Source organism: Sylvia atricapilla, chromosome Z (assembly GCF_009819655.1).
Source record: "Sylvia atricapilla isolate bSylAtr1 chromosome Z, bSylAtr1.pri, whole genome shotgun sequence".
In the NCBI taxonomy this organism is placed as follows: Eukaryota; Metazoa; Chordata; class Aves; order Passeriformes; family Sylviidae; genus Sylvia; species Sylvia atricapilla.
In genome coordinates this window covers 79,736,032-79,751,399 of record NC_089174.1, presented here as the reverse complement: position 1 = coordinate 79,751,399, position 15,368 = coordinate 79,736,032, and the positions used below count along the sequence as shown (strand labels likewise).

Sequence of the window (15,368 nt, the reverse complement as noted above, 5' to 3'; positions counted from 1 at the left end):
TATCTGTCTCTCCAACTGAAATACATTCACCTTGTGAAAGGCTAGTCAGCTAAGTGACAAGCTTGCTTTCTGCAGTTCAGCCAACCCGCCAAAGAAAGGCAAGTATTAGCAAACAACTGATTGCAAGATCTACAGAGCAAAATGCTGCAGTATATAAGTAATGAAAGAACTATGTAACAGTGACTCAAACTTTCATCAGGGCAAAGATGATGCATGTGATGTCAACGAGAACTTCTGGCTGTCTGCTACATACAGAAATGGCACAAGAGTCATCTGATTACTGTCCTCAAGGTTTATATGATAAGGTTATTGAAAGTCAAACTGCACCAGCAGCCCAACAAGAAACTCTGTTCTATCAGGCACCATATAGAGCTTTTTATAACAGATGCTACTTTAAAGGAAAATCTACAGAACAGAAATATTACAAATTTATTTAGTAAGAGACATGGTGATATCAATACATAAAAATTAGGATGGTGTCTCACTGATCTGACAAGTCAAAAAAAAAACAAAAAAAAACCAAGCATGAAAAGTTCTAAACAAACCTGCTGGAGCTACGAGATCTTCTTGAAGAGCTATAGCTTCTTGGGGGTGTTCTGGATCTCTTATCTTTCTTCTTTTTATCATCTCTCTCTCTTTCTCGCTCCTTCTCCTTCTCTCCATCTTTTTCCTTTTCTTTGTCTTTCTCTTTGTCCCCTCCTTTGTCCTTATCTCCCTCCTTGTCCTTAATCTTCTCTCTGTCCTTCTCTCCTTCTTTCTCAGTATCTTCTTTTTCTTTGCTCTGATCTACGTCTTCCTTATCTTTATCTTTTTCCTTTTCCCTGTCTCTATCTTTATCCTTGTCCCTGTCCCTGTCTTTGTCTCGGGCTCTCTCTCTATCTTTGCTTCGCTCTTTATCTCTCTCCTTGTCCTTCTCCCTATTTCTCTCTTTATCTCGCTCTCTTTCCCTGTCTTTGTCTCGATCCCTATCCTTCTCCTTGTCCCGGTCTCTGTCTTTTTCTTTGGCCTTTTCTTTTTCCTTGATCTTTTCTTTGTCTCTTTTCTTGTCCCTGTGAAAAGCCAAACACAAACCCATTAATTAATCTTTGAACTTTCCAATTAAAATTACAACTAACTTTTCAGTATACATCAAGATAAAGTGCGCACATCTATTGAAAAATAGTAATTCTTCAATATTTTAATTTTTCACCCCTGTTCACAATGAGGGAAAGCTATATAAAGCTATATATAGCTAGGAAATACACAGATATATACACAGCTAGGAAAAATTTGGAAACCAAACTGGAGAAATGGAGGTCAAAACCAAACCAAACCACTATCTTCCAAGTGATGCTGCTATGTTTGGAGAAATGTGTCTCTTCACCTCACAGTTACATAATTATATAAATTTTCTGTATTTTGTCAGGAGTGAGACAAACTACAATTGGTAAACCAGCTCTTTACTAAAAATCTACCCACATAAGATGGCCTTCAGATTAATCACTGCCAAATAATGACAGCTGACTTTATAGTCTAGTTTTCTCTCACACAGATATCCTTGAACTGCTTGGAGTCCAACAACACTTAATACACAGAAATAAAAAGAAAACATGGACAGGAAGTCACCAGATTCCCATAGAAGGCAAATGCAAGATCAAAACTTAATCAAGACAAGTCAACCATCTGTAAAGTCATTAGGAATTTGAGAATTACTGAAAAATGCTAATACAGTAAAAACAGAAGAAAGGAAAACAGCTTCTTTGGGACAGGAAATATGATACATGTTCATAAAAAAACAGCAAGGAAACTTCCATCTGATGTTCAAGTCATCATGTCAAACAAAAACTAATTAGCTAATAACTTTGGTTAGAAGACTACATTTTTGTATCAGACTGTTTGAAAATGCAAGACTCCATTTTCACCTCTAGTACAGAGACATATATTGAAAGGACAGTTGTTCAGAGAAAGAAACAGGGGAAAGAGGTAGAGGAGAAATTGATTAGCAGGCCTTATTGTATCAAGAAGAACTAGATTAATAGAATTTATCTGGTATTGGTATCTAGTCCAGATTTTTATAGATTCTAAGAGACTCCTTCACACATGAAAGGTCCTAAGCACTCAAACATTCCTCAAACTGAAGAAGTGTTTGACGCTATCTTCTCAGCTGCAAATAAACAGCAGACTGTTGTGTGCTCTGACCTGACAACTTTGATTCCCATCAGTTCTTTCAAGTGCTTCACTAGGAGTCTCAGAAATGGAATGTAACATTGTAAAAATGAAACAGCATACAGTCCCCACAAACACCAGCCTTACAGCCTCCCAAGGAATGTCGACTAGTTAATCTATCACAGAGATTTCACTGGACTTTCCCCTTTCAGTAAGCCAATGTCTCAAGAAGCTCCAGGAAACAGAAATAGAGAATCAAAAAGAATCCACCAAAAAAATCCAGCTAGCTAAGCAGTCTTGTTTTGTTTCCACATAGATCCCCATATCTGCAGCTCTCTTCCCCACAAAACTTCTCATAGAACAAGAGGTAGCTGCACAACATAAGCACAAATCTTCCTTTAAATAAATGAGAGGAATTACAGAAACTAAGAAAATACTAAGACTTCTATTCATGAAGCTATTTTCACAGGCACTTCTGATTTGAGCTTACTCACTACTTCATCCCTCAAAAAATTATGCCATGATCTTGTTAAAATTTCACAGTTAAGTGATCAGACATAAAAGGTAAGAAACTATATAAAATATACACATATTACATCCTAATACACATATATGCCATAAAACCAACACGTGCATTTGTTCCTGATATTTAATTTTAATTGATTTTATTATTTCCTGATATGACAGAGTCAAAGATGAAAATAAAAGGTCATGCACAAGAACTTTATACATTTTCTTACAATACAGGATCAACATCAGTCAGAATTCAATCTTCTCAACAGATACATATCGAAAAAGCATTATCCATTTTTGTGTGGGTTCACAAGGTACACAGAATATTCCTTAACTATTGGTTGTAGTCTGACAAAATTACTCTTTTCAGTCTGCTTGCACATTACTACAAATGTAGATCAAACTATCAAAGTTCAAGTGTCTCAGTGTGATCATTTAACCCTCAGAGGCACCTTACAGGCTAGAAGAAAGATAAGTAACTCTATCCAAGCCAAGACCCTTATACTGAGTATTAAAATTTATTTTCTGTCCTTTTGTCCCACAGATGAGTCTCTACCCTTTATGGTCACCTAAAAAGTTTGTAAATTTTTTTTAAAATCTGTGTATTGTGAGCAAACATTCCGTGGAACAGAACTCACCGAGAGCGAGAGCGACTTCTCGATTTCCGTCTTTCTGTAGATCTAGACCGTTTTTTCAGGGGACTTCTGGATCTGCGTCTGTCCTTGTGTCTTGAGAGAGATCTGTTGCCAGATCTACTTCTAAATGAAGAATGCCAGAAGAATAATATTTTAATATTGAAACTTCAAACAAATAAAGCCAACCAATAAAAAACAGTATACGTGTGTTGGGTCATCACACAGTATTATATGACACCTTAATAACATACTGTCTGCAAACGTTTTTGCAAATATGGATACTTTATGCCTAATCACGTAGACATGCTCTACTTTGAAACCATTTAAGTTATACCAGTGTTTCATAACAATCTCCATGAATCTGGAAAATATATGTTAACATAATTTACAACAGTTGTCCTCAGAAAATGACGCTGCATAAAATCTGACAATTTCTAGCAGATTGTAAAAATAATCAGTTACATTTTATTTCCTTTCCAGGCCAGTCACTTACTGAAGTCTTAGTCATCAAAGGAAGAAGACTTTGGCTGCAACAATCTCACTTTGCTCTGTTCTCCATCCTTATAACTTAAATTCATAAAACACTCCAATGATCTGCTGTGCAGCTTTTAGTCAAGCCACCTTTCCAGCTAAAAGGATCTGTTAGCATGAATTTCAGTTGCAATTAAAGTGCAGATACTCCGATTAAAAAAAAAGTCTTATGCAGACTGATGAAGTAAACAGCCCTTAAAATATTTTTTTCAAAAATGCTCCCTATTTTTAGAAGACCCTTTTCCCCAGGCAAGCAAAATCAAAAAGCTGAATTTGCACGTTAAGTTTTAAAAAAGCATATCATTGGACACTTTGCTTCACAAGGTACCATGAAGTTTAACTGACCATACACAGATCACGTATATTACTCTATAAAACCTGAAAAACTGTGAGGTACAAAAAGTAACAGCTGCACCTACCTTCCACAGCTCAAGACACACAGTGTAAAGATGCCCTAGGATTTTAGCTTTTATATTTTTCATACATTTTTAATCCTGCAATTATTTAGTGTACAACCCCATCTAGAGAGTGACCAAATGTCTCCCATTTTGGTCAGACAAAACAATTCCTCTCCAGGTCTGGGAATCAGGGACACTTTACTTTCTCAGGCCCTGAGAAACATAGACAAAAGTGAGTTGGGCAGAGAGCAAAACTTGGGGTAAATTACTTCAGTAGTTGAAGCTGGAATTGGAAGATTAACCCCCAAAATGCAAATGGACCAAATTATAAAAGTGTGAAAACCCGTGACTCATCATCCATTTTGCATGCAGCCCCTGGAGAGCTCTGTCTGCCCTAAATGCACCTGAAAGCCCTTCAATAAATATAACTGCTTTTTATTCCCTTAATTTTGTCTGGCCTCTGTTTTTACACAGTCACAAATGACAACAGTAATAATATACCAAGAGGAGGGGAAGTCATTTTTCACCTACGGCTTTGTTCTCCTTATCAACAGAGAATACAAATCAACTGCAAGGCCAATTAATCATAACTGAATCAAAACACAACCTTCAATAAATTTTATGTCACAGATATCAAAATGACGTTATATAAAACAGTAAAACAGGGAAACAGTAAGGATAGATTATTTTTATGGATGAAGCTACCTCAACACGTAACCCTAACTTCCTCTGACCAGATTTTCTGTGTTTAAAAGTATCCTAGTAGACTTGTTTTAAGACATGAGTGAAAGGATGCATCAGAGCTGTTGCTCTGATGATATGGACAACACTCACCTTTTCAAAGTGTAAGCAATCAAATAACATTGCAAATTTGGGTAGGTTATTTTTTTAACCTTTAATGTAGTCAAGGATATTTAGACTGATTTACCTAGGTTCTCAGAATATAATCCTGACATTGAAAGGATCTGGACCATTTTGGGAAACCTTTATAATTCTCACAAAACAAGGCTGTTTCATTCTTGGGAAAAAATCTCAATGGTTATACTTCAAGAACGATCTAATAATTTTTTCTGTTTCAGAAGTGAACAAATCTGGCAAAGCAAACAAAACCTGAAAAATGAGAAACTGGCCCTGAAGCCTTTTCCTTATGCTTTTTAAAAACACAGCTTTACATTTACAGGAGAGTAAATAACAACACTGCACTTATTAACGCAGTATTTAGAAGTTGATGACAATAAGAATTCTATACCAAAAATCAGCCAGCCTATCTGCTCAGGGTATTCCAGCAAATTATATGCTCCATCCACAAAACACAGGTTCCTCCTTAAAATGCAGGTCATAAAATGTTATCTGGCTACATAGCCTAATGTACAAAACCATAAAATGTACAGAAAACCCACAGAACTTGTTATTTTACATGGCACAGGAAGTGCCTTTTAGTATGTTTTAACTGAAAGTAATCCTAAAAACATTTAGGATTTAGAAGAAAAGAGTATCTATTCAGAGACAAAGTTCCTGCTTATGATGAATTGCTGGGTGCAAGTTAATAATCTTACAGGAATACTTTCCTATAACTAAAAAGTATCAGTAATCCACCCCATGCAAAAAAACTCAATATGATCTTAGTCTGAAACAAAAAGCAAACCTACCTGTGTTTTGAGTGTGATCTTTTCCTTCTAGATCGGGATTTTGAGCTAGACCTGGATTCTGAACGAGAATGGGAACGAGATCGACCGCCTTTTCTTTCACTGCTCTTTCCAGACTCTGAGAGGAAAAAACCACTTTGCAGTGTAAGCTCAGAACATTTAAAGATCCCAGTTAACAATCTGGCACAAGTGGAATGTACCACACATATTGCAAGGGGCCTACTCTCTGCACATCTTCCTTCTTTGCAAATATCCTTCAGAAACATCCAAGAAAGTCATTGCATATACTCGTTGAGTGCAGCCATCCTGCAGCAGTACACATAAACCAGATAATTATAAACAGCTAGCTCTACTACGAATGGGATTTATGTTGCTGCCACAATGCACAAGATCATAACACGTCCTCCTTTTGGTCTATTATTTAATATAATTACCTTCTTTTTTTTTAATAACTTGAGAAGAATACAGTAAATTTAGAAGGCATAATTTTGAAAACAAGCATAACGTAAGTATTACTGTCTGTATTTTTAGATATTTCAAACACTGCACAAATACTGAAGTTTTACTTCTTATTGTTTCGTAGGAGGAAAGGATGAACAGAACAGGCTGAGAAGTCTGACTGAAGGCCAGAAAGCCGACAGAAACCTAAACAGTGAGCTCACCATGGTTCAGAGTCTAATTTTTACTCTATTGCTTAACAGTGATAAAGTGCTAGAGTTATTTTACTTCTAACCAAAAAATACAATAAAAAATAATGCTGCCAAAAAAACCACTCAAGACTCCACACTATCTAACCAACACAAGATAATATCCGGGTTTGTTAGTAAGAATAATGGCAAAAAGTTATTGATGAAAAGAAGTGAGAAGTTTACTAAGCTGAGATATTTTTTATGCTGTTGTTTTGCAGTCAGTTTAAGCTAGCAAAAATGATCACTGAAATGTCAGTCTAACCTCTCAACACCTTCTGCCCGACGTGGCATCTCAGTGTTAATAGGGAACAGGGAAACAATCTGGATGAAAAGAAGTCCTCTACAACATGTTAATATTTATCACAGATTCATTCTCTGATCCCATTTGCTTTGAGGATGCATACAGCCTTGAGCCACCATGAAAAAGAAACCAAATTAACCTGCTGCAGATAAGGAAAGCATAGTATTACTGCTTTCAGAACCATGCCAGCTCACTCTGATTATGAAACTATGGCATTAACAGGTGATAAAGGACAACGAAAAATAAAAAGCATTTTCTTCTAAATGTTTTCAAGTGCTCTTAAGAAGTGCCATCATTAAGTACTGAATTAGTATTAAATTTGCATGTTTGAAAACATTTAGTGAACATGTATTTTAAATCAAGACATGATGAAATAAAAAGCTTCATTCCACTGCTTAGATTCATGAACAGAATTTTGATTATTTTTGATTTTTCCTCAACATGTATTGAATACTTCTGGATAACCTTCTCTTGTGTCTGAAAATGCTCTTAGAAATGTGTACCAAGGCAAACACAGAACATGCCTGTTCAGTAATGAACACAATTTACCTACCTGGCTCAATAGCAGCAGATATAAAAGACTGGGCTTCCCTTACTCTCTTCATCACCTCCTCTAGCTCCTTGGCAGCAGCTTGTGGTGTCATTTCAGGAGGCTTCACTATTGCATTATTGGAGTGATTTATCCTAAATTAAAGAAGAATAAAAACCTTTCATTCTTAAACATTTGAACTGGGCAAATTAAAAACAAGTAAGAAAGGAAAACATCTCAATTTCATGTAAAATTAACAACTTAAAAGTTCAGCAAAACTACAGATTTGGAACACTCATCTAAGTATCCAAAGTACCTTTTACCACTTTTAAAGAAAGGCAGCACAGTATTACTGTCTTACAGTATTTTTAGTAGAAGTCTAGGAAGTTACTTTTCTATTTCACATAAAATCTCCGTATTAACATTTACTAACTACATACACATCATACTGAAAACTTAATTAGTACTATGGACTTCAAAGATTTTTTTCACTATGATAGCTTATACTACCTCAAGATTATTATAAACGTATTTTACTCAATGCTATATGTATTCTATTGAGAGAAATTTATGCCAAACTGTGAAACTGGAATTGATAAAAGTGTTTTGGTTTGTTAACAAGAGGTTTGCATACTGAAAAAATATTAGTTGCAGCATTTTTCTATACATTAAATCATAAATGTGTGTACAAGGATACAAAGAAATCTCTCATTCAACAAGTTATATGATTTATTTCTTACTTCAGTGGCCGATCCCCAAACATAACTCCATTAAAGGCAAGAGCCCGAGGTACAGAATTTTGGTCTGCAAATTCCACAAAAGCAAAGCGTGTTGGTTGCGTCTCATCACCTGCCATTCGCACAAATTTGACTTCTCCAACTTGCTTAAAGAATTCAAGCAGCTGATCTGCTGTTGTAGTCTGGAAAGAGTTTAAGAGCTCAGCTGAAGTAAATTATACAATGAAAATCACTTATCTAGTATACTGGATAGTCTAAGAGCTACAGATTTTTGGAATGAAATCTCAGCATTATTACAAAAGCTGTAAATGCTTAAAATACAAAAAGCTTAAAATACAAAAATGTTGTATTTTAAGCCTTAAAGACGTGTATTTTTTCTTCCATTGATCTAATTAATAGTCTTTAATTTTAAACAGTGCAGCCCTTAGTCCTTCATCGAGTTAAAAAAAAATTTACATGGGATTGTGCGCTTCTCAGGCAACTAATCGAAATAACTGATAAAAAATTTCCTTATACCTGTTTCCAAGCTAATTGTGACTTTGATCAACTAAAATAAAAAAATCCAAACAGTATTAATGGACTTGGATTTATGTGGCTTTTTACTAGTTTCCAGTTTGTTTTATTTTATCCTAACCAATGGTACTTTAACACTCAGTAGCTGTTTCAGCAATCAAAAACCTTAAAACACAGTACTTATATTGCCACCAATCAAAAGCAAATATTTTTCAATTAATCCAATCACCTTTTAAAAAAACAAGCTACTGACTGAAAGATATTTATGCTGATTTTGCAACTTCCACTAGGATAGACATATCATTCCATCTTATGGTACCTCAGCAACTGCACTGTGCTGTGGGGGACAGCTACCATGATCTCATGGCCTCTGAGGATTGCTTATCTAACACAACCAAACTGTACTTGTAATCAACATACACAATTAGAAGTAGGTTTCTTTAACTGACCTACAGTGGATTCTCTGGTATTGACAAAGCCTGGTCTAATCTGACTGGCACATGAACCTTCAAAATGCAAAACACCATGAATAAGCAAAAAAAATTTAGGGGGTTTTATTTAAATTCATGTTGTCGTCAGCTAATGAAAACTCTTTCTAATATGTAAGATTAGAATTCATAGATAACATTCTCACACCTTCTGTCAGTATTTCCACAACACAGAAACAAAATTAAGCTACCTGGGAATTCAAGTTTCCAACATAGACTGTTCTCCTGATTTCATCAATTTTGGATGGATCCACATTTCCCATAATTGGTGGCTGTGGTATTTCTCCCAGTGCCGTGATGTTTGGATCCAGTGCTGCTGCTGGTATGGCCCCTAAAGTACCAAGTGAAACACCAAGCTGGAAAACACAAGCACAGAATACACTCTGCAGCCAAGCACTGATGAAAGATACTCCACTTCTTAATACTTGTTTGCCTGGATGCATTTCTGCAAAAACATATCTAATGAATATAAGCAATAATTTAAAAGTTTAACGTCACAGCGCAGAAGGTTTTTTTTTAAAGAAGAAAAATCCTCCCAGAAATAAGCTTCCAAAGTTAAGTTATTCTGTGGGTTATCAGTTAACATCTTATCAAAAGGAATTGGACAGGGATATATATTAATTACAAAATATACAGGCTCTAACGCTTAAGAGTCAATTTAATCAAGTGAGATTCTTTCAAACACTACTAGTATTCTTATTTTTCTGAAACAAGTATTTGGACTACATGAGGAATGTCTGAGATCTTGCCTAGCAAGGAAAGAATGGAATTTCCAGTATTCCAGGGTCATGAAAGGGACACATAAAGCATCTTCTGGACAAATGAATCACCCAAGATAAGATTAATTACATTTGAAATGCAAAGAACATTCTAAGTTATTTCACTCAAACCTAGAGAATGAGAACAATACAGCTCTCATGTCTGGAGCTGGAAATGGAAAACTCTCCTCCAAAGTGTTCTAGGTTGTCATTTAAAAATCACTATGAAACTGGTCCATTGAATTCCCAGTTTGAATTTTTTCTACCCAGAAAGCAACTGTCTTTTCAAGAAACAAATTTTCTAAGAAGTGTGGGGAATTCTTAACTAGCCATCAGTAACTTTTATTTATGTAACAAAGGGAAAAAACTATTCCATTTTAACCTTACATTTTCCTTCAATAAACCTGGTATCGCTGATATCAAGAGAGGTTTACAAGGGCAAAGGGGAATAGAGCAAAAATAGCAGAACCAAGCTCCCTGACTTTTCATAGTGAAAACATTGTTAGACAGTATAACAATCAAAAATCTTGCCATAGAGATACCTAGTGAAAGCCTCTACTGCAACTTTTAATATTCTGAAGAACTGGAGTTAGTGTCACTGAGGTTTCAATTAATCTTTTGTCAGTGGGTAACCACCACTGGACCAAATTAATGGCTCTACAGGGTAGGATGGCAATCAAAAAAGAACAAGAACCAAAATCAGTATTTATCCAGTATTTTGGAAAACCATAATCTGAAAGAAAAACCCTGGAAAGGTAGCGCATGGACATCTTCTTATCAATCCTCAGGAGAGTCACCACAGCTAAACCCTCACTGGATCATCCAGGGACCAGATAGTCCTTGTTCCCTGTACACAGAAAAGGCTACAGAGAAAACTGGAAATTATACAGACACCTAACTTTACTTACTGTAGTCAAGGGGGTTGGTGTAGGTATAGGAAGCAACCCTGCACCAGGCATCAGACTTGTCATAGTAGGAGCAGGTGCCAATAGAGAGAGGGCTTTGGCTTCATCTGGGATTTTACCTGAAGAAGCAAATGAAAGCATTACACAAAGTTGGAACACTATCCAGATGTTACTGTTTCTATGATTTTACAATTACCCTTGCATTTAAAAACGTAATAAATAACAATGAATCTATCTACCAGATCCTTACAAAGAAACAAATAACTTAAGTTTTTCCTTTTACCCTGCTCTATTAGGAAAAACAAAAGTGAGCAAAACTTCAAAGACTAGCAATCTCATTAATGGATTATTATTTTAAAAACTGAATAATGTATATAATTATTTAACACTTTGAGCTATGGGTCACCTGTACTGGAAACTTAACGTTCATGAACCAAACGATATCAAGCATGGACGCTTTCCCAGGGCGGTGTTTTCGCGGTGATCGAAAGTTGTTTTACACATGACAACCGTTCGTGTTGGCTGCATCACTAATAGCACACAGAACATCAGATACAGAAAAGAAGAACATTTTTTAAAGTTTAATCCCCAGAAATGGCAAATAACCAAATCAGTAAAAGAAAGAAAACCAAACAAAAAAAAAAAAACCAAAAAAAAAAAAAAAAAAAAAAAAGAAAAAGTAAAAACCAAAGTATGTGCTGACTGAAATTTGTGCTTTTCTTTATTCCTCTGCTGCTACCTACTTAGAATGTAAAAATAAATAAAACATAAAATAATAAGCTACTGAACTACTGTGACTGCACAGAATACATACTACAAGTGAAACTGAAAGTGGAGGAAGGAAGAGTAGAAAAATCTTGAGATTTGTACTCTCTCACATTCTAGTCACCTCAGTTTATTTGAGCCTGGTAAGTTACCTCTAAATCTACCCAGACTGAAGAAATCATCACTGATCAGCCTGAGCAAGCTCTATTTTCCCAACGTAGGTACTTCCTGCTATTTTAACCTGATTATTCTCCTCTTGTCATGATAAAAGTTTAATAACTAATCTGAATTAAATGTAGGTTTCATTGAATGTTAGCCATGATAAGACTGCTAAATGAACTCCTCAAAGAACTCCAAAAATCAAAAGATTAATCTTTAAACAATTATAATTACAATTAAATGTACATTTTAAATTTGAAGCACAAAGGGATTAAAACTGGCACAAACATTAAACACTAAATTAAAAAACTAGTGCAAGAAGTTCTAACTAGTTCTAACTAGTTCTAACACTAGTAGTTCAAAATTACGCTAGTCTGATCAAAAATTACTGGCATAACTGTATATATGCTAACCAACTGAGTCCTCTGGTATTACCCCATGGAACTTAATGAAGTAAATGCTCTTACTTAAACATTGTTTTAATAGTCAAGTAACATATAAAAAGCTGTGCCAGTGGTTTTCTGCCTTGATTATAACTGCACATTTTATCTGAAAAACATCTAAATCCGAAATTTGAAGACTAATATATTTTTATCTAAAAGGAAAATTTGAGGTAGGCTTCAAAACACCATGCAGGTTTAGCAATATCAAGTCCAACTGACACCACAGAAAACATACTACTTTAAAAAAAGAAAAGAAACAAGTGCTGCAAACCCGCTCTACAGATCTGCAGGCAAGTCTGGGTTATAGCTGGGTATGACTGAATGACAAAACAAACCTAAATGAAACTTAATTTATACATAGCATGGGTGGAACAGAACAGATAAAATAACAGTGCCCTTTTTAAATGCTTCCTATTTACATTAATTTACGTTAAATTCTGAGACACCTTGCTCCTTAATATGTAAGAAACCATTTGATTTTGCTATCTAAGGGAGAAAAATGGGAAAATTATTACCACTTAGGAATTAACTGTGCAATGGCTTTGAGGGCTTTTTTAAAAGACATGCATGAATCTAAGCCATCATCACAATGTCCAGCACTCTTAACAGACCTCATTTTGAAGTCAGGCATGCAATGAGAGGTGTACCTGATTTGCCTGACTGCTTGAAAGTATCAGATACTTTGCACATCCTGCCTAATATGCAGGCCTACCAAGAGGCTTTTGAATACACAATTCCAGCAGATGTGCATGCAAATTAGGCATAGAATTACGTACCAGTTCTTCTGAAAATTGAAGTTTTAAAAATTCTTTCAAATGACTAATGAACCAAAACTTATCCTGAACAATGAGCATCTTGCAGTTAAACAGCTACTCATGCAGGTTTCTATGGATCAAGAGACATGGCACAACTAAATCCAATGGCAGAAATGGCTCTGATAGTGGTGTGCCTGCATGCTGACTGAGAGATCCTTGGTCAGTACTGTACATAAGCATATGCCTAATTTAAGAATGCACTTACATACAGCCAATTCAATACACACTTAACCAGGTAAACTTACAAAATGCTTAGGTGTTTAGCCCTTTTAAACAGGAGCTTAGTTAGGCACATATATCTAAGACAGACAATGACTCAAGTTCATAAAGTCACTTCAGTAGAAGCCTAAACTTTAAATATATGGATCATAGCAATGAAATAACTGATATCATTAACTTGCTGAAACATTGTTCAAGAAATCCACTGAACATTTCAGGTAAGTTCACCACTATAGCAGCTCACAGAATGAACAGCATGCATATGTATGTAAATTGTAATGTTTGCAGCATTATTTCCAGAATACTTCGGTCTTTCAACAATGTAAAGTTCTATTTTAAATAGAAAATCAAGTTGGTCAGTTCCATACCACAAAGGAAGATTCATTTATCTTGTTCTCAAGAATGAGAAAGAGCCTATTTCACACAGACAGAACCCTGAAAAACTGCCTGTATGTTCAAAGGCACAATCTCTTCAGAATAACTTTTCCAATTTTTAAAACCAGGTGAAGTTCTAAAAAAATTTTACAGAACACTGTTCTGGAGTGTTCTGTAAAAAAAAAATAAATCTGTGGTATCTTGAATATCTGCCTTCAAATTCTTTGAATAATTTTTAAAAACAAATTAACATGTGAGTCCAAATAACCTCAGGATTTAAAAGCTTTAAATTTTGCAGTTTTACCTCTGTGAGTACATTTGTAAAGGAAATACAAGCTCACTAAATACATCAAAACAAGCAGGTTATGATGCAACAGTTTAAGACAATTTAGTTTAAGAATAATATTTTCATTTTCAGAACCTGGTATCTAAAATCTGAATAAGAATGAGGTGAATATATTTATTCTCTAATGAGGGAAGCAGTCAAAATAAATACACCATATCTATACCACATCCTTAGACACATTTCTTAGAACCTCTTCTGCTTAGTAAACTACAGGTTCTATGATCATTTATTTTTTGATTCTTCCCTTTGCAAAAGAATCTGGAAACAAATGTACACAGTTCCAGCATTGCCAAAAGGCACAGCTGTGATAGCTACTTTTTTTGTACCATTAGTCTAAAGAGCCCTGGACAACCTAGTCCATACTGGAACCCACTCTGCTGAAGGCTAAACAGAATCATCTGCATCAAAAAGTACTAATTACAGTATTTTTATCCCTCAAATGTTTGAAAGAAATTAATTTTCAGCTCTTCACAGTGAACCTATAGAGTTAACCCTCACATTCAAAAGTGATTCTGCAACAAGTTTCCTTGTTTTAAAAATGCCGAAGAATTAACAATCTACTTTAAACATTAAAAAGGGTCATTATTTTCCTGCTATTTTACATCAATGGAACATTTGTGCTTGGAAATAAAATAGTTTCTACGAGATCCAACTCATGAAGCTTAGTGGATTCAGCAGAAGAGATTAAAGAGATTACAGCTACTGGCAATTACAACTGTCAGAGCCAAATCCAACAAAGACCACAAATCAAAAGCTTTTCCCAGCTGCAGGGCAGAGTCTGGTGAATGGAAACCAAGAGACTCCAGTGCAGCTGGCTGGGAAGAGCAATGCCTAAGGACTAGACACACCACTTTGTCCACCACCATTTCTGTTTCAAGGCTTCTGTTTCACAAGAAGTAAGAACATCCTTTAGGGATGAGAACCATCTCAATCACTCCAGCATGAACTGCCACGACTTCTGAGGCTCTGCGATGACTGGAAAAACACTTTTTTTTCTGACTTTAGTGGTTTTTTTAAAGCTCCTCCTGAAATAATCACCACTAGAGCATGTCAAAGTGCAACACACACACACACACACACACACACAGAGAACTGATTCAATCTTCCCACAAGTAACAGTGTTAAAAGACAATGTGTCTCACATAACACACTCCAACCAAAACTTCAGGCTGCATTTGTACTTATGAGTGGTAAATAGCTTTTTCTGAAAGTCACAAAAAAAAAAAAAAAAAGGCTGAAACCTTACTACCACCGACCTCGATGGAGCAAGGTTTCATCAGAAGTCAACAATTTTTTCATGGCATTCAATATTCATAAAAGTTCAATTTCAGAAAGAATTACCTTAAACTGATAATTTTAAACATAAATAGTAAGCCTTCTTTTAAATAGCTGATGCAAAACAAAATAAAACACTCTGCTGATGGAAAGTAGCAGAGAAATATTATGACTTTACTTTCT

General features: G+C 35.4%; 1 protein-coding gene across 2 annotated transcripts in view; it reads right to left on the bottom strand.

Moving 5' to 3' along the window:
- The window catches only part of SREK1 (splicing regulatory glutamic acid and lysine rich protein 1), a 32,302-nt gene that overhangs the window by 8,167 nt on the left and 8,767 nt on the right, over positions 1-15,368 (bottom strand). Inside the window, exons 1-8 of one of the 2 annotated variants that reach the window (XM_066338751.1) lie at positions 11,195-11,468; positions 10,792-10,907; positions 9,317-9,481; positions 8,128-8,306; positions 7,412-7,542; positions 5,872-5,986; positions 3,297-3,416; positions 546-1,049 (exon numbers count right to left, since the gene is read on the bottom strand). In XM_066338751.1, coding sequence (XP_066194848.1) covers positions 546-1,049; positions 3,297-3,416; positions 5,872-5,986; positions 7,412-7,542; positions 8,128-8,306; positions 9,317-9,481; positions 10,792-10,854 — 1,277 coding nt within the window. In that variant the 5' untranslated portion in view covers positions 10,855-10,907; positions 11,195-11,468. Of the gene's footprint in view, positions 1-545; positions 1,050-3,296; positions 3,417-5,871; positions 5,987-7,411; positions 7,543-8,127; positions 8,307-9,316; positions 9,482-10,791; positions 10,908-11,194; positions 11,469-15,368 lie in introns of those variants that run through there. The other variant, XM_066338750.1, reaches the window with a different exon arrangement.